Genomic DNA, 19,258 nt, shown 5'->3' on the forward strand with positions numbered 1-19,258 from the left:
TTTGAATTTGATCTTCAATTCAGAAAAAAATCAATTTTAGAGCTAACCTCAAAACTTTGATTCTTGATTTCAAAGTAAAATTGAACTTTGAAGGTTAAAACTCAGAAGATTTTAGAAAGAACTTGGGGATTTCAAAAACTTGGAGTGAAGAATAGGGAATAAACTTGATTTTTAAAATCAGAAGATGAATCTGGAATTTCAAAGTTTGAATTAAACTTTGAAATTTGATCTGAAATATTGAATTGAATTTGAAATTGAGTCCTGAAAATGAATTTGGAATTTCAAAGTTGAATCGAACTTTAAAATTTGATTTGATTTGGAAATTGAATTTTGAATCTAGAAATGAATTTGAAATTTCAAAGTCGAATTGGACTTTGAAATTGAAGTTTGAATTTTGAAATAAGATAGGATTAAGAATAGAAAGATGAATTTGAATTTATAAATAAGGATTGAAGATTGATTTGAGAAATGAGAAAATATATGAAATTCTATATCAAAATCACTTGGATTTTTGAAGAAAACTTTAAATACTTCTGAAAATTGATGAAATTCTATCCTAAATGATGAAATAAATTAAAAGAATTTTGAAAATTGAGTTTGAAAAACATATTTTATTCTTTAGAAGAATTACAATAAGATTGAAGATATAATACATTCCTGACTATGGTCATAAAATGTATTATAAAATAATTTGTAATTAAATTTAGATAATGAATAAAATACATTTTGGTGCCTTTATAGGGTTTGAAATGAAATTAACTTTTAATATATCCTGACTATGGCCATTGATATATATTTTAAGTTACAAGTTAAAATCTGATAAAGGAAGAAAAATTCAGAAAATATGATAATTTTTTTTTGAAGGAAACCCAGTGTGGATCCAATGTTATTCCATAAAAGATAAAATTCTTAAGCATTGTCCACATTTTGACTATGGCCATCAATGTGAATCATTTGCTTAGGATTAATTACCATTTATTAGAATGGTGCACGTGTCATTCGTGTTTCACCATTATGGGATTTTTGAAATAAAAGAAGAATGATATGAGAACAGATAATTCATGATATTTACATGCTCATACATTCTAATCTAAAACTGGAAAGTAAAGTTTTTCATTATCTTCTAGCTATTACAACTTAGGGATTGAAATTAAAATCCTAATCTAAAAAGGGAAAACAACACTTTTCCGCATATTTCCTGCAAAACAGGGTTAGCATGAGATAAAATATGAAATAGGAAAAGAAATTAAAAGTCTATACCGAGGCTAGAATGCATATGATGATTTTTAAGTATAATGCATGAACTAGTGAGGATATGTATCTATATTACCTAAATGCAATGCACGAGCTAACAAGAAAATGCACAGGTAATACTTAAGCATGATGCCTAAATCGATTGAAAGATGCAAATATGACACCTATGTGTCATATATAAACTAATGAAAGAATGCACGCATGGTATTTATATGCTAAGCACAAGTTTGGTGTGGAAAATGCATATATGTGCTTGCCTAATCTAAATGAAGAATGCGTGTGATCATGCCTAGACAATGCATTAAATGCCATATCTATGTCATTAAAAATATGCCTGAAGATATAGAAAACACAGATTTATACGAACATGAAATGCATGAACAAGATTAACATGTATATAGATTTGAGTCATGATGAAAATATACAACAGTATGGGATACATGAATGCAGGGGCAAAATGCATATGGGTGTTGAAGATGTAGTGTTCAATGTTATTTTGGGAAATGAGGGTGGTGTTGTGATTGGATACAACAGATGGTATGTAAGTGAATGCAGGTGCAGGTGAATAGTGACTTTTGCAGAAAATAAGTGTGCGTAAATCAAGTGGATAGTATGCAACATGAATGATTCTGGAAATTATAGTAAATGGGAACGGTGGTAGTGGAATGTAGTCAGCAAGGGATGTATGCAGTGAATACAGCAAGGTGGGTACAACAATGCACAAGTATAAGATGCAAAGTGAAGATGCAAGAAAAGTGATAGAGTTGTGCTTATGCAAAAGTTCCAAAAACTGAACAAAATATATGTGCAAAGGAATTCCTTGAGCTAAAAAAAAAGAGAGCTTGTATGTAGGACATGCTGAGACATAAGGTCTGAAACAACATTGAGCTGGGATGTCTCCCATTCGAAATGTCAGCATTATTAAAACTCATCTGATGCACTGAACCTCTATTGGTGCTTCCGGATAAACTTGATACATACAACAGAGAATGTTACCTTCTTGATTTGCTACTCCAGCTTTTATGTTAGCTTGCTGCTGATGGATTCATTTGTGGAATAACAGGGAAAAACTTTTAACGCATCAGAAGTTTCAACTTTTCTTTCTGAGGACTTGATTTTCTGATTTAACATCAAATGGAAAGAAAAAACTTTCTATTGCTTTGAGAAATAGCACTATGTATCTGTTAGCAGGAAGATATGCATTGCAACTAGAGGGGTATATATGATACAACATGGATCCCGCTGACTCTTGGACAGGTCAACCACCATGCAGATCATATGAACCAAATAAACACTAACAAATAAAATGCAATGAGGTAATGCACAGGGTATAAAATCAAGATAATGCAAAGACAAGATAAACTAGTAGGATAATGTATACATCTAACGAATGAAGAAAATATTTAGCAGCAGGATATATAATCATAACACTGGTACATGGAGAGTCCCTCAAACTCAAGATTCATAATGGTTATGACTCCAGGGCAGAGAGGAAGGGCTTGTGCATTGGCTGGTGGATACATTGCTGCAAAAGAGGCTTCAAGTATAATGTTGGGGGTGTTGGAAATCCAGGCATACGCAGTTTGTGAGGTAACTGAGCTAGTGAGATCTGTCTTAAGAGACAAGTTCCATCCTCTACTTGGATATACTTTGGTTTCATCGAGGAATCAGGATTTATGTTAGGCAATACTGAGATGATGCTGGTGCTATGTGGTAGGCTGCAGGGGAGAGGGGGTAGAATGAAGGATGCAGCAAGGTGCTGCTATAAGTATTGCAGATGGCTACTGCGGCGGCAATTATGATTACAGATATGACTGTAGAGGTGAGTATGGCAGGTGATGGATCAGTATTAACCTTTATACCGGTTAATATGTGAATGCAATGCTCATGTATGCTAAGGATCAATTGATATACAGGGGTTAGTGAAAACATCACACAACACATATGAAAAGTTCAAGCAATAGATAAGATGGGTAAAGGGCTCGCACCTAACCACCACAACCTGACTAGCAGCTTAGCCCCTGCAAAAAGGTTTAGCCAAATTGATAGCATAACGAATTGACTCTGAATAGTGTATAGTATCTTCATGGGTTGGAAGGGATATGTTGTAAGTTAATGAATGAACATGCTGTGACTTTGGTGAGGATTGGCTGTAATGTACCGCAAATAGGTGGGGAGTTAGTGAATTTCGCAACAATGAAGGATGCAACAAGATATGATGTATGATGTTGTGGGAATAAAGGTGAGATAGTGTGTGCTGAAGAGATGGGGATGAAGGCAAGTGCTAGAAGTGTTGTTAGTGATTGTGCAGGTGAGGATGGAGACTGTGTGTGAGTATAGTTGCTTCAACAGGACAAGGGTTGTGCTCAAATTTAGGTCATTCAAACAGATCAGTTTCTATTTTTGTTATACCCTTTACCTCCATTACAAGTACTTCATTTATGTGGCAATCTACTTTGCATAAGGAATCAAGATACCAAAAGTAGAACTCTAGGTTGTTGTTTCCCAGTCAGAAACTATCGTTGTTGTTGTCACGGTTCCATCAGTTGTTGAAACCCTACCATGGCTAACAGTACTCCACGTTTCCCTCACCATCTCATGGGTTTGAGCCCCCTTTTCTTTTTTACCAACCAATCTCTTCTTTGCCCCTGCAACCCAATGATACAAGCCATCTCGCATATTTTCTTCAAATATCGCTACCTTGAACATGCTACCCATCTGAGTGACCAGCGCATACAGAGGAAGAGTATTGTAGCTGCAGAGCACCTGAATGATAATCCTGCAATAGACAGGCATGTTGAAAATCCACAAAGAAAGAATAAACTCCCTAAAATCATCAGACCAAAGTTTAGCCAATGAAGAATCTTGGGATTACATAAGCCACTTCCTCCATTAGGCAAGAATGAAATCCAAACATACTCTAGGAAAATCAGTAAACAAACGGTGTATGTCATCCCCAAATGAACTTCATGATCAAGCATAGAGAAAACATCAATAATAAGAAATATAATGCACTTACAAATACCCAAACGTAAAGTGCAATCTCAAATACACTCTGAAATAATATAAAATGGATCAGATCAAGAATAAAGCCAGGTGACTTGAACCAAAAGTGATCATCGGATGGTTTTACTGAAGGTATTCCGCGCTACCTCTTTTGCCAACTGAATAATTATGTGCTCCAACTTTGCACCAACAACATCAAGAAGCAGGATGAATGATGCTTCCCAATCACAAACTGACTTGCTTGATCTCAGGAAAAACAAACTCGACAAAATGAATCAGTAAATTCGCATCGCCATTTATGGAAATGTAAGTTCAGAGAACATAAATTTCTAAAATGAATTAACAATTCTCGATTTCAAACTGCAGGAATGCAAAAATGCATAATCGAGAGCAATACGCTGGAATGTAAATAAAGAAGAATAAAAAATAACGAACAGAAAAGAAGAATAAGAAGAAATGATTCTATGAATTTGAAAAGGGCATTAGATCTGAAGAAATTTGTATTTACACAAACTAAATAAATTGGATAAGATGAATCGTAAAACTGAAAACAAAAATGTTGGAACCACTCATTCCATTGATATTGCACAAAGAGAGGGGTAGGGGTTGGTGTTGCTATAAGCAACCCAACACACTCGATAGCGCGTTAATGGGGCAAAACCAAAAAATCAGAAACAAATTAGAGAAAGTAAATGGGAGAGACTCTTACCTTATATGCCGGAATCTTGCGAGAGGGAGGAAAGCCTTCTTTAGAAGCTTAGAGGAGAAGAAGATCAGAGGGAGGAGGTTGAGAGGAAGAAAGGGGATCAGAGAAGAAGATGTAGTGGATAGGCAAAAGATGGATCAAGAGAGGCACACATGGGGAGGTGAGAATAGATCGAAAGATGAAGGCATGCGTAATGGAAAATGCAAGTAAAGAAAATCAAAACATAAACAGATTAGCAAAATGGAATCGAGAATCAACTGCGACACAATAATTGAAATAAGAAAAGAGAATCACAATAAAACTAAGAAAAAAAAAACCAGAAGGAAAATGCAAAACCGAAAATCAGCGAAAGAAGAAAAACAAAAGAAGAAGAAGAAGAAGAAAACGCAAATAGGAAATCATATGTAAACAAATAATGAGAATAAAGCAGGAAAATCAAGTATGAACAAACATTCGATCGAAAAACCAGAAAATTCAGTAAACACAAAAAGAATTATTGGAATGAACATTTCGTTGATATTGCACGGAGGTAGATCGATATTTCCATAGGCAATCTGATGCTACCAAATGCGCTTTAATGAAAAAAAAAAATAGGAAAATTAGGAAATAAAAAATAAAGGGTGGAAGAAGGAGGATACTTACCGTGGTTTGCAGGGTTTTTGAAGGAGGGAAGGAGAGTGATCGGATGCATAAAAGGGTGGAGGGGTGAAGGCGATGCTCCTTTGATTTTACTGCAGGCTCACTCTGATTCCCTCAAAAGGGAAGAGGAAAAATCGAGAAGAAGAAGAAGAATATGATGGGTTGAAGAAGCGATCGAGAGGTAATGCGATGGTGGGGTGAAGAAGCGGTCGAGAGGTAATGCGATGGTGGGGTGAAGAAGCGGTGAAGGAGAAGAGGAGCCTTCGATTCATTTTTATAATGTCAAGCCGTTATGGTTTTTACAATAGGGGTCCCCTATATTTTTCAGAAATTTCAAAAAAAGGTTTTCAGAAAAAGAGTTTTTCAAAAGGGGTTTTTGGTTAAGAAAAGGGAATAAGCTATTTTGAAAGAAGAACCCCGAAAGCGTAAGGGAAATATGAGGACTTTTAACAAGCGGGACCCAAATGAGGTTTTAAAAGGTTTTTGTAAAATTATTATTTTGAAATATTCAAGATTTTTTGAAATGAGGTTTTTGAGAAAAGTAGGTTTAATTTTGAAAATGGGTTTCAGAAATGGGTTTGGATCTGAGATTTTGAGAAAATATGGAGTTAGGATTTCAGATTGAGATTGAATCCAAATAAAACCTCTAAAGAATTGGATTTTTTAGACTTTTTGAAGAAATAAGAGATTCAGACTCAGAATCGGATTCGGATATCAAATTTAGGTCCAAGATTGGGTCAGAAATGGAAATTGAATCTGGATTCTAGTGAATCTAAGAAATGAATGGATTTTTTATCAGAAGTTGACCTGATTATTCAAAAGATGTGGGTCAGGGACAAAAAGAGAATTTTTGGACTTTTTTGGAAAATTTGGGGTTTTCACAATGATCAAATCCCCCATGCTTCAGTTTGCTGGAGGACTAGCAAACAATAAGCATGGGGGAATTTGATCATGCATATATTTTGCATTTTATTCATCTTTATTTATGCATGATCCATGATAAAATCGCATTAAAAACCCATCTTTATCGTTGTTTTTGAGAATTCACTTTGATATTGGATTTTCAGAAAAAAATCGTATTTTCTGGTTCAACCTTGCATTTTTCGGTATTTTTATTAGTTTTAGAATTTTCTTAATTATAGTTTAGTTAGATTAAAATTTAATTAATTGTTTTTAATTAGTTTAGAATTTTTTTTTAAACCCTATTTGAAAAACACATTTTCTAGAGGAGGACTCTTTTGGAAATTATGAAAATATTTCAGACTCTTTTTAAAAACTTGTGTTTTGACCTAGAGTAGCATTATAAATAGTTCTTTTCCAGCCATGAGAAATCATTTTTTTTCTCTGCAGCCTGCGCCTCTCTCTCTCTCTCTCTCTCTCTCTCTTTTCTCTGCCTCTCCTTCTTCCTTTCTTCCCCATTTTCAATCGACCGATTGCCTACCTTCTTCCTTTCTTGCTTCTTATGCTTCTTAATCAATCTTCTAAACCTCATCGTCACTGGTTCCTTGCATCTCCTCTACAGGAGAAAGAGCTGAAGTCTGTTTGGGTGCAGCAAGGTGAAAAACCAACTTCTTCTTTCTCGTTTCACCGGTTTTAATTTTTCACATCTCATAAATCATGGCATGCATTATATCTTATTTTTTGCATATTCATGGCATTTAGTGTAATCTGATTTTTGTTATTTCTTGCATTTATTTTAGGATATCTATTTTTAGCCATTGCATAAAGAAAAAAAATATGTATATCAAATCGTTTATTGGAGTCGTGCATTATGTAGTTAGATTTTAAAAGCTTGGTTAATCTTAGAGTAAGCAACCTGCGTGTTTTATTTTCTGTTAGTGGCACTCCCCCATGCTTGCATGAAACTGACTGAATGCATATGAGAACGAAAATAAATGGGAGAGAAGTAGTAGAAGTCACCTGATCTACACTGTGGAACCTTACCTAATACAGCATATGAATGGCTCTGCATAGGTTCTACCTGTTTACCTATTATGCAACTCATAACAAATATACAAAAAATGCAATGCATACATAATCTGACATCTAAATCATGAAAGAAGAAAACTTCCAAAAAACAGAAAAACTACTAAGACAACTAATAGTAGATCACAAATATCAGATGCCTCCCATAAAGAACTAAGTTTTACGTCCTCAACCAGACGGATCTCTGGTGACCCTTCATCATCCATGAGATCAATGGACGTGAAGTCATGCTCAATCAAGAGGTCTGAGGAAAATGGTCTCATCTATAACACTACTCACTATGTTTCTTCTAACTCTACCCCTATGTACCCTAAGATGACTCTCTAGACTAGCAGGAAGAACAAGATTAGTATCCACGTAGAGACTATTCTCAAAAGATGGAGAGCCATAAACCAAGCATCTATATGCATCCAACTATGGATCAGAATGCTTCCCTATGACGTCTGTCACCTGGAAGCATTCGTCATGTCCTGCTGCTCGGTTGGCAGGATCAAAGATATGTATGCGCAAACGCTTGTTGCCAAAAGAAACATCCAACTCCCCAGTACGACAATCAATATGAGTGTGAGCAGTGGTCAAGAATAGTTTGCCCAGAATGATGAGGGTCTGGCCAGCGACATCAGTGCCCTTTATGTCCAGAACAAGAAAATCAATAGAAAAATAAGTCATCGACCTTGACTAACACATCTTTCAAGATTCCTCACGAACGCTTGATAGATCTGTTAGCCAACTGCAAGACAGTTGTTGTGGGCTTCAAATTCCCAGTCCTAAAAGTGTCATAAAGGGAACCCGACAAGATGTTCATGCTTGCCCCAAGATCGAGCAATGCATGCTCGATAGTCATGTTTCCTATAACACACAAGATGATTGGTTCCCCAGGATCCCTTAGCTTGGGTGGGGCTAGATGCCTAAACACGGAGCTCACTTGCTCAATCAAGAAGATCATCTTGGGCAACAACCTCTGTAAGACCAATAATTTTTCAATAAAAAATTTTGAATAAATTCACGAGGCATTTCATATGAAGATAGCATCTAAACTCAAAATACGAATCAAATTGATTTCTATGAACCAATTATACTTAAGATATTCGTATCTTGGAGAATATATACTCAAACAGTTAGGGAGCCGTAACTTCCTCCTTGAGTAAAATCAAGAGATTTGTACGAGCCAACTTTCTTAGTTACGTCAATACGAAAAGAATGGTATACTCAGAATTTTTCAGAAAAAAATCATCGAAAACCCAAAATTTTTATGGGACCCACAAAAATATTTCTCAAAAAATATCATGTGGGATCCACAGAATATTCCATGGAATATTTTATATGAGCCCCACACAAAAGAACCTCCAGTCTTTATACGGAAAGCTAGGGGCAAAATCATGAAAAGAAAACTTAGAAGCTAAGTTTCCTTGGTTATAAATAGCCCCCCCCCCTCTCTCTCTTCTCATAAAAATCCCCGCCCCCCCCTCCTCTCTCTCTCTTGTTCTCATTCTCTCTCTAAAACCTTCCCTACTTGGTTTGAGCCTACTTGACCTGGTCTGAGCCTACCTGACCTGGTCTGAATCTACCTAACCTGGTCTGAATCTACCTGACCTGGTCTGAACCTAGTTGACTTGGCTTGAACTTAGTTGGGTCTAGTCAAAGTCAAAGTTCCTTTTGGTCTCAAACCCAAGTTTGATTTACTTGACCCAGATCCAGCCTACTTGGGCTAAATCTGAACCTGCCTGACCTAGTTGACTTGGACCGAACCTAGTTTGGTTCAAACCACTTGGATTTAGCAGCTTGACTTTCTCTACCTCTTTCTCAACTAGGTCAAAATCATCTGACCAAGTTTGACCTCTCAAAGGAAGGTTCAAACCCAATTCGAAGTAGATCGAGTACACCAAAGCCATTCTTCACCAATCGAAGAGTAAGTTTGCTTCATCGATCTCTTTCTCTCAAGTATTTTCTTGTTTGTGTTGTGATATATATTGTATATATTCTGAAGTGGTATCTGACCCTAGTCTTTGGTTTATGCCCTCTAGGACACTTCGGTGTTCACACGCATGCCTTGCGACTATCGTCGGATATGTATGTTGAATACATAGTATATGCCTTTTTAAAAATGGTATCTCGCCCTAGTCCTTGGTTTACGTCTTTTAGGACACTTCGGTGTTCATGCACATGCCTTGTGACTATCATTGGATATTGGTTTATCGTTCGATGCGATGACAATCTTAAAAGCATAAGCAAATACATATATATGTAGTATGTAGAAAGCAGGAGCTTTGGCATCATTCGACGTGACGACAATCTTAAAAGCATAAGCAAACATATATATATATATATATATATATATATATATATATATATATATATGCAGAAAGTAGGGGCCTTTATCAAAAAATACCTAACAATAGTCGCAAAGGCATGCACGTGAACATCGCAGTGTCTTAGAGAGCATAAACTAAAGACTAGGGCTAGATACTATTTTTAAGAACGCATATACCACATTTTCAACATAAATATCAAATGATAGTCACACGGATACGCACGTGAACACCAAGGTATCCTAGAGGACCTAAACCAAGGAGTAGGGTCAAATACTCTTTTTAGGAATGCATATAATCTATACCACACCACAACAATTTGCAATCACTTGATAAAGAGAGATCGGCATGCAAACTTACTCTTCAACAGGTGAAAATGACTTCAGTTGCACTTCAGACCGCTTCGAACCTAGTTTCGGCTAAACTGGGTTCAAATCTTCTTTAGAGAAGCTAAACTAGGTCAGAGGAGTTCGACCTAGTTGAGAAAAAGGAAGAACATATCAAGCTGCTAAGACCAAGTGGTTTGAACCCAAATGGGTTTGGTCCAAGTCAACTGGGTCAGGTGAGTTCAAACTTAGCTCAAGTAGGGTACGTCTAGGTTAGGTGGGTCAGACCTAGGCCAGTACCAAAAAAGGCTGACTTGATCAAGCTTGACTAGACCCAGTTGGGCTCAAGCTAGGTCAGGCAGGCTCAGGCTAGGTCAGAAACAGGTCAAGTGGGCTTAGGTAGGCTAGGCTAGGTAGGGGAGGTTCTAGAGAGAGAAACAAGTAGAGAGAGAAGGTGGGGGGGGGGACGATTTATCTAAAAGCGGAGAGGGTGCCTTTATATAGGCCAAGGAACAAGCTTCTTTAACTTTATTTAAGGATAAGCCTTATCCTTTTAAAGGATAAAGCTTGTCCTTTTTATCCTTTTACCCCTCTCTTTCAAGATAAGGACAAGTGGTACCTTTTGTGTGGGGCCCACTTGAATTTTTCCATGGGATATTTTGTGGGTTCCACCAGATATTTTATGAGATATTTTTGCGTGGGGTTCGCTAACATTTTTGTGGGTCCCATACATTTTTGAGGTTTCACCTATATTTTTTGCAAAAATTTATGAGTACACCATTTTCTTCTAATCGACGAAACTAAAAAAAATGGCTTATTAAAATCTTCTAATTTTACTAAAGGAGGAAGTTATGGCTCCCTAATTGATTGAGCATATATTTGCGAGGATACAAACATCATAAATATATTTGGTTCATTGAAATCTATTTGTTTCATATTTTGGATTCATATGCTATTTCTACATAAAATACCTCATGGATTTATTCAAATTTTTGTTGAAAAATTACGGGTCTTACGTTATGAGACACGAACTAATCCATATGCTAAGGCACGAGCTTGCCTTGTAGCCTATGTCAAATAAATGGACTGAACTTGTCATTATGTGAATTGATGCGTACCTTATGTGACAATGCATGATGTATTTTTCTAACATGATATGGACATGCATATGTTGTTAAGTTAACTAGTGTTTGGGTGCATTTAGCTGCAAAAGATGATGTTATTGTCCCTAGTACATGTGGGCTTCAAACTTGAAATCAACTAAGTCTATGTACCCTTATCGAGCCCAATGCTCAACTGTGTAATTTAATAAACTGAGCATGCTGAAATTTTTGTATATGACTGCCATGTACATGATATGAATGATGTGAATGGATGGATGCATTTACTGTTTAAAGAAATTTCATTTCCTTGTTTATGCATTCATGCACGATTTTGAAAGGAATAAAACATATGCTATGATCTCTAACTAAAGGTTTCAAAAATGCATCCTTAGGCCCTGAAGTAGCCGAATTCATTGATTAAGACTGTTAAATGAGTGTTGCATGTAAAACGAATAATCAAAAGATAAACATGTAACATTAAATGACTGATACTCACTAAGAGAAGGTCAGTAGTACTAATCTAGCTTTGTGGATATCGATTTGAGCATGAAAGGTTGTTCCTCCCTAACCTCGAAGATAGAAAAATCCTTCACATTAGACTGCAGTGTGGAGGTACATAATTTCAAGAGTAAAGTTCGATGCATCGGGATGATAGTATGGAAACTTCTCTCACTTTTTGTGCCTCTCATCTGACACTAGCGAATAGTGCCCGACCAAGATAAAACCACCCTTTGATTGAAATCATCGCATGTGCCATGGCCTTGACACAGGACTTCTGCCTATGTTTGTACCCACAAGATTCTGAAAACTGCAACTTAAATGATTGTGCATTAGATAGGCATAGCATGTATCATATAAGAAAGAAAAAGTTAACTAAAGAAAAGAATTGGTTCATGCATAAGATCGGCTTCTGTAATGATAAGTGCATGCATTTTTAATTATGTTCATGCATTTTTAATTATTTATGCTTGAATGAATGATGGATTAAGGTTAGTTTCACAAATATATGCTTGTAAGAGATATTAGAAATGCATGCTTAAATTTACTATATTTACTTTTGTTAAACGCATGAAAATTTGAAGTAATTCCTACTTATTCTAATTTACATGTTTTGTATAGTCAAGGTCAGATGGCGGCATCATGGCCTAGAGGAATGCACCTGGTTACCCGAGATCGATATGCGGAAAAGATATCCTCATCTCTTTGGTAATTGCTATAGCTAATTTTGAAGATGAAATTTGTTTTAGGGGTAGGTAATGTAACACCCTCAATTTTTCTAACCCCAATTAATCGAATTTATTTTGTAATGCAAGCATCATACGTGGGATTTATTGTCTAAGACCGATCCAAAATCTTAGGAGATTTGGCCAAAAAGGAAAACTGGGCTATAGCTTGATGGATTTGGATTTGGGTTCAAACCTATTTTTACTAAAAGGGATGGGTTAGGCATTAATGAAATAGGTGATGGATATTATGGGTAAAGGGCTTTTGAGGCATTAGAATTTCAACCAAGAGCTGAATGGGTGTGAAAAAGATGCATTTGGGAATAAATCTTGCTAGAGGGGCATATAGGACATATTGCATGGATTTGGGATAGCCACTTGGCCCCATTCTCTCTTTTTGACCCGTACTTTTCATATGGAGTGCTGACTCACCCCTCTCTTAACTTTAAAAGTTTTTATTTTTTTTCTCTTCTTTTTACTCCTCTCTCTCTCACACACACACTCTCCCTGACTCACACTTCCTCTCTCTCTCTCTCTCATGCACTTCTCCTTCTCTCACGCTTCTCACCCTCCCTTGACAGATTGCTGCTAGGGTGAGGGTCCATCTGTTTTGGCAGTTTTTTTGGCAAAATTTGGGATGCATTACTAGCTGCACAATCGGTTTCCATTGTTTTGGGATGTAAGAGGTACAATCCTTTAGAATCTAGCCAAGAATTTAGTAGAGGTTTGAAACAAAATTCTATTTTTGAAACAAAAATTTATTTAAAAAAAATCAATAGTATATGTGTTTAAAATTCCAGTTTTAACATGAGATATGTATATGTTGTTTCAACATGCTATATGTTCAGTAGAATCTGGCCTAAATTGGGCAGATGATGTTATGAACAAAATTTTGTTTTGGAAACAAAAATTTATTTAAAAATTTTTAGTAGTATATTTGTTTAAAATTCTTGTTTTAACATAAGATGTGTATATGTTGTTTCCACGTGCTATATGTTTAGTAGAATCTGGCCTGAATTGGCTAGATGTTGTTAAGAACAAAATTCTGATTTTGAAACATAAATTTATTTGAAATTTTTTAGTAGTATATGTGCTTAAAATTCCTGTTTTAACATGAGATATGTATATGTTGTTTCAACATCATATATGTTCAGTAAAATATGGCCTGAATTGGGTTGATGATGTTATGAACAAAATTTTGTTTGTGAAACATAAATTTATTTAAACACTTTTAGCAGGATATGTGTTTAAAATTCTTGTTCTAACATGAGATAGGTATATGTTGTTTCAGCATGCTATATGTTCAGCAGAATCTGGCCTGAATTGGGTGGATCATGTTATGAACAAAATTCTATTTTGGAAACATGAATTTATTTAAAAAATTTAGTAGTATATGTGTTTAAAATTACTGTCTCAACATGAGATATGTATATTATGCTTGAATGATCATTTTGGAGATAGAAATCTGGACTGAAATTGGGTAGACCCTGTTAGGGTTGAAATTTTGTTTTAGAACAAAAAATTTATTTTAAAATTCTGTATTTATATGTTTTTAAAAAAAATTATTTAACATGCTATACGTTCAGTTTGTTTTAATGATCATTTGAAGGATAAAAGCTGGACTGAAATTGGGTAGACCCTGTTAGGATTGAAATTTTGTTTTGCAACATAAATTTTATTTTGAATTTTCATATTATATATGTTTTAAAAAATTCTGATTTGACTTTCTATATGTTCAGTTTGTTTTAATGATCATTTGAAAGATAAAAGATGGATTGAAATTCTATTTTGGAACATAAAATTTATTTTGAATTTTTGTATTATATATGTTTTAAAAAAAATTTATTTAACAAGCTATATGTTTAGTTTGTTTTAATGATCATTTGAAGGATAAAATTTGGACATTGAAATTCTGTTTTGAAACAGAAAATTTATTTTGAATTTTTGTATTATATATGTTTTAAAATTTTCTAATTTTCACATTCTATACATTCTAATAGATTTTAAAGTAAAATATGGTTAGAAGTAGTAATTTATGCAAAAATGCACTGAATACATGTTATGATGTGTGGCATGATGCATGTTATGTGAATGCATGCTATGCGCTACGAAATCCTGCTATTCATATGATAAATTTGCAAGTATGGCAATACAATGTAATGCATGATGCATATGGAATGAATACCATGTAAATTGTGGGTATTGACCTTAAGTGTAACTTGATGCATGGAAATGTATGTGTATTGACCCAATGTACCCTGAGAATGATACGAGATGTGGCATGATGCATATGCATGAGAATGACATTGATAATTAATAACAAATTACACTAATGTTGGCATGCTCTGAAAGATGAGGTTACATGTACTCGTCAAATGTGAACGAGTTAGCTTGTCTAATGTGAACAAGTGCCTGCACCAACCCCGTGAGAATTAGTTAGTTGTTGTTGATGGTAGATGTGCATTGGGCAGTCTCGTCATAGGTCAAGTATAGACCCATCCCCACCATAAGGCTTAGGGGACAAGAGACTCTGATGCTCAAGGTGGAGGTGGAGTTGTAGTTGTATGCCATAGTAGTGCACTATGATATCCAAGGAGAGGGATGGCATGTCCCAAACTCTGGTGACGGTATCTTGGTGTCCCTAAGGGGTTAAAATGCTGAATGAAAACCCCTTGAGCAGGCCAAGGTGCCCATAGTGGCCATGGGAGTGGTGCCATGTGATCGTTGCAAAAAAAAAAATCTTTTCCTCTTTCTTCTCTTTCTTTTTCCTTTCAGCCCTTTTCCCTTTTTAAAGGAGAAAAAGAAAGAAAAAAGAGAGAAGAGAAGGAAAGAAAGAAAGAAAAGAAACTCTTTTGCAAGGTCTCACTTGATCTTTATTTGAAAAAGATTTTAAAAAATTTAACTTGCCTTCATTTTTTAAAATTTGCGGAAAAAATGGAGAGATGGGATTCGTTCGTCGATACAAGGTTTAACCGTTCCTGGCACCTTTACCAGAGGTAATTGAACCAAGGACCGAATTAATGCCTTTTGCTTTGCCTAAATTTGTCTAAATGATTATTCTGAAATCCTAAATGTACATTGAATCATGTTTGTGCTTATGAAAATGCAAAGATGTATGCTTTTAAGAAATGCTTTAGAATTTTTGGGTTTTTCCAAGTGATTTTGAAATTAAATTTTGAACTTGGAAATGAATTAGAAATAGAATTCGAAATCAGAATAGAATTTCAAAGTTGAATTGAACTTTGAAATTGGAATATTGAATTGATTTTGAAATTGAATTTTGAACTTGGAAATTGAAATCGAATTTAGATTTTGAAATTGAGATTGAAATTGGATTGAGAATAGAATTTGAATCTAAACTTGAAATTTGAAATCATAAGGGAGTTTAAAAATTGGATTGAATTTTGAAGTAAATCTCAAAAAAAAATCATTTTGGAATCTTAAAATGAATCTCAATACTTTGATTTGAAGTTTGAATTAAAACTCAGGATTTGAAATAGAATTCAAAATGGAAATAATGACTTTGAATAAAATTTAAAATATGAAATTCAGAAAGGTGAAAATTCAGAAATAAGAATTGAAAGTTGGACTTTGAAATGAGATGGAATATGAGAATAAAAGGATAAATCTGAATTTTCAAATAGAAGTTGAAAATGAATTTAGAAATTAAAATTGTATTTTTAAAATTTTATCTCAAAATCATTTGGAATTTTGAAGATAATTTGAAAAAGAAATGCAATTCTATCCTAAATAATGAATGCTTTAAAAGAATTTAAAGATTGGAATGTGAAAGCATATTTTATTCTTTAATAGAATTGAAACAAGATTAAATCATAATACATTTATGACTATGGTCACAAACATATTATAATATAATCTATATTTGAATTCTAATAAAGAATAAAATAAGTTTTTGGTGCCTTTATAGGATTTAAAATGAAATTAACTTTTAATATATCCATGACTATGGCCACAAATATATCTTAAAGTCAATTCATATATTAAATTTTGATAAAGGAAGAAAAGAATATTTCAGAAAAATATGATGAAAATCAAATGTTTTTCCATAAAAGATAAAAATTCTAAGTATTGTTCACATTTTGACTATGGCCATAATTGTGAATCATTTACTTAGAAATATTTACCTCTTATTAGAAAGGTGCACGTGTCATTCGTGTTTCACCCTTATGGATTTTTGAAATAAAATAAAGATGAAAATGAAATGTCATAGGCAGTTTATGAGAATTAAATGCTCATACATTTTATTCTAAACTGAAAAGATAAAATTCTCATTAATATCTAATTATTACAACTTTTGAATTGGAATTGAAATTGAAAATATCAAAATCCCTAATCTAAGAAGGAAAATTAACATTTTCCATGCTATCCTTGCAAAAACAAGTTAGCACAAAAGCAAGAATACAGAAGGTAATGGAAAATATCATGTCATAAATTTATATGCATATGGCTAAGTATGATGAAGGATATATATATACAAATAGATGTGCTAATGAAGAAAATTTGTATACACATGTGCATGCATATGCTAATGAAGGAATGGCCTATACAAATGTATATACATGTACCAATGAAGGAGATGCATATACAAGTGTTCATGCTAAAGAGAAGATGCATATTTTAGAATGCATATGTAATACAACGCATATAAACATGCATGTGCAAGGCTAACATTAATGGGAAATGCATTATGAGAGTATCGTGCATCATGTAGGCAAAGAGGATGAAGGTGCTGTTGTGGGCAAGTGAGTGCATTGAAGAGATTGTAGTGATGTGTTGCAAGTGTTGATAAAGGTGTTGCTATGAAATGGGAAGGCATATGCAGTAAGTGGAGTGAGTGTAGGTGAGTATGCAGCAGTGAGATGAAGGGAAGTGGTGTTGTGTATTTGGTAAAATGCAGATGCAGCAGTAGTGTGGCTAGTGATGATGATAAGCAGTGAGCTGGCGGTAGCAGGTAGTAGGCTGAAGTGATGATGGTGAATGTACAACAGTATGAGATACCTAAGTGTAAGGGCTGAAAGTTTAGCTATATGGTAAGTGTTGTGCATAAGGGTTGCTATATAGAGGACATGAAGTGTTGGGCTAGGAGTAGCAGTTTGCAGAAAAAAAAAATGTTGAACAGGTGAAGGGTGTTGCTATAAGTGACAACATGAGTGCATGTGGCATGTGTTTGCTGTGGAGGGTAACAGTGAACAATAGGTGAGTGTAAGTGCTGATGTAGATGTTACATAGCAGGGTTAATAAGTGGCTGGGAATGCATTGAGGCGCATAGCATGTGCTGATAGTATGTTATGAAGATCCAGAAAATCACAACCCATAGGGTTGCTCTGCTTGTGAATGCACAAGCGATATGCAGGTGGTGAAGGGCATTGTGCTATTGGGTTGTTCATTCAGTTGTAACTTCATAGCACATGTTGCAGGGAAGTAAAGGTTGGAGGTGGGATATTTGGTTCCCAAGAAATCCTTAGCAACTTCATACAATGATTTCAAATGATTACTAATCAGGCTTGCTACTTCCCACTCTCTGTCTGTCAGTGCCATATTATAGCTAGGATCATGTTTCTGCAAATAAGAAAATGCTTCTTTATATTCCAATGCAACTTCAAGCATGAGATAAGTGGAGTTCCACTGTGCAGGAACATCGAGGCACATGCTCCTTTGACTACGAACTCGAACTTGATTAGCCACGTCATTAAACTTTTCCTCCCTTGTTTGTGAACTTTTGACATACTTGACACTTTCTCGGATCTTGTCAATCACTTCATTTATCAACTCCAACCCGTCTTGGGCAATTAGGCTGAGAACATGTGTAACACATTGCACATGAAACAACTGACCATTACCCATAAGCATCCTATTTTGAGTAAAAAGGTCTTTAATTCTTGAAACAACGCTATCATTCGTGGAAGAATTTTCCATCATCATCGTGAACAACTTATGATAAATATTCCAATCCATTAGACAAGTCATAAAAATCTCTGAAAGTGCTTCTCCAGTGTGAAGAGGCTGAACAGTCACAAAATTAAGAATCTTTTTCTGTAATGCCCAAGCTTTATCAATGTACTGTGCAGTCAAACACAGGTATGCAACATTTTGATAGGATGTCCATATATTTGCTGTCAGGCTGATTCTGCCAAGGAGTTTGTCCAAAACCTCATAAAGCTTCTTTTTTTCTTGCTAAAAAATTGTTAGGCAATCAACCTTCACAGTGTTGGTCGATACCATCTTGAATTTCGGTTGAAAATTGTTCCCAAATATTCTGAAACCAACATGTTCAACAAGAGAAAATGGATAATCATGTAGAATGATCATCTGTGCAAGATCAAACTGGCTCTGCTCTTGGTCAAACTTGACATTACTCATAATCTTAGAGGGTTAGGGAGTTGCAGCAAAAGGTGAGGGTGAGAAGTGGTAATGTGGTACAGTTAGTTACAGATGTGGCTAGGGTAAAATGATAATGCAATGATCTTATGGATATTCCTTGCAAGAGGCATCACAGCATAGCAGAGCACATTTGGTATGTTGGTAAACGCACCAAATTGCAGCAGTCGATTTCAATCTCAGTGAGCTCTGGAAAGATGATTGGGATATTGAGAATGGAGCAAGTATCAGCCTCTCTAATCTCACAAAAGAACATGGGTCACGTAAATGCTCAACTCTTTAGAACCTAAGAAGACTTTTGGCATCT

At 35.1% G+C, this 19,258-nt stretch overlaps 1 protein-coding gene across 1 annotated transcript; it reads right to left on the minus strand.

Annotated features, from left to right (window-relative positions):
* Window positions 1–17,877: 17,877 nt before the first annotated feature.
* On the minus strand, window positions 17,878–18,933 carry LOC149828491 (zinc finger BED domain-containing protein RICESLEEPER 2-like). Its single transcript, XM_090017065.1, has 2 exons — window positions 18,772–18,933; window positions 17,878–18,633 (listed from the first exon to the last, which is right to left on the minus strand). The coding sequence occupies exons 1-2, from the start codon at window positions 18,931–18,933 to the stop codon at window positions 17,878–17,880; spliced, it is 918 nt and encodes a 305-aa protein (XP_089873191.1).
* Between the last annotated feature and the right edge of the window lie 325 nt (window positions 18,934–19,258).

This window comes from Nuphar pumila, chromosome 9 (assembly GCF_984573655.1).
Source record: "Nuphar pumila chromosome 9, dmNupPumi1.hap1.1, whole genome shotgun sequence".
Lineage (NCBI taxonomy): Eukaryota > Viridiplantae > Streptophyta > Magnoliopsida > Nymphaeales > Nymphaeaceae > Nuphar > Nuphar pumila.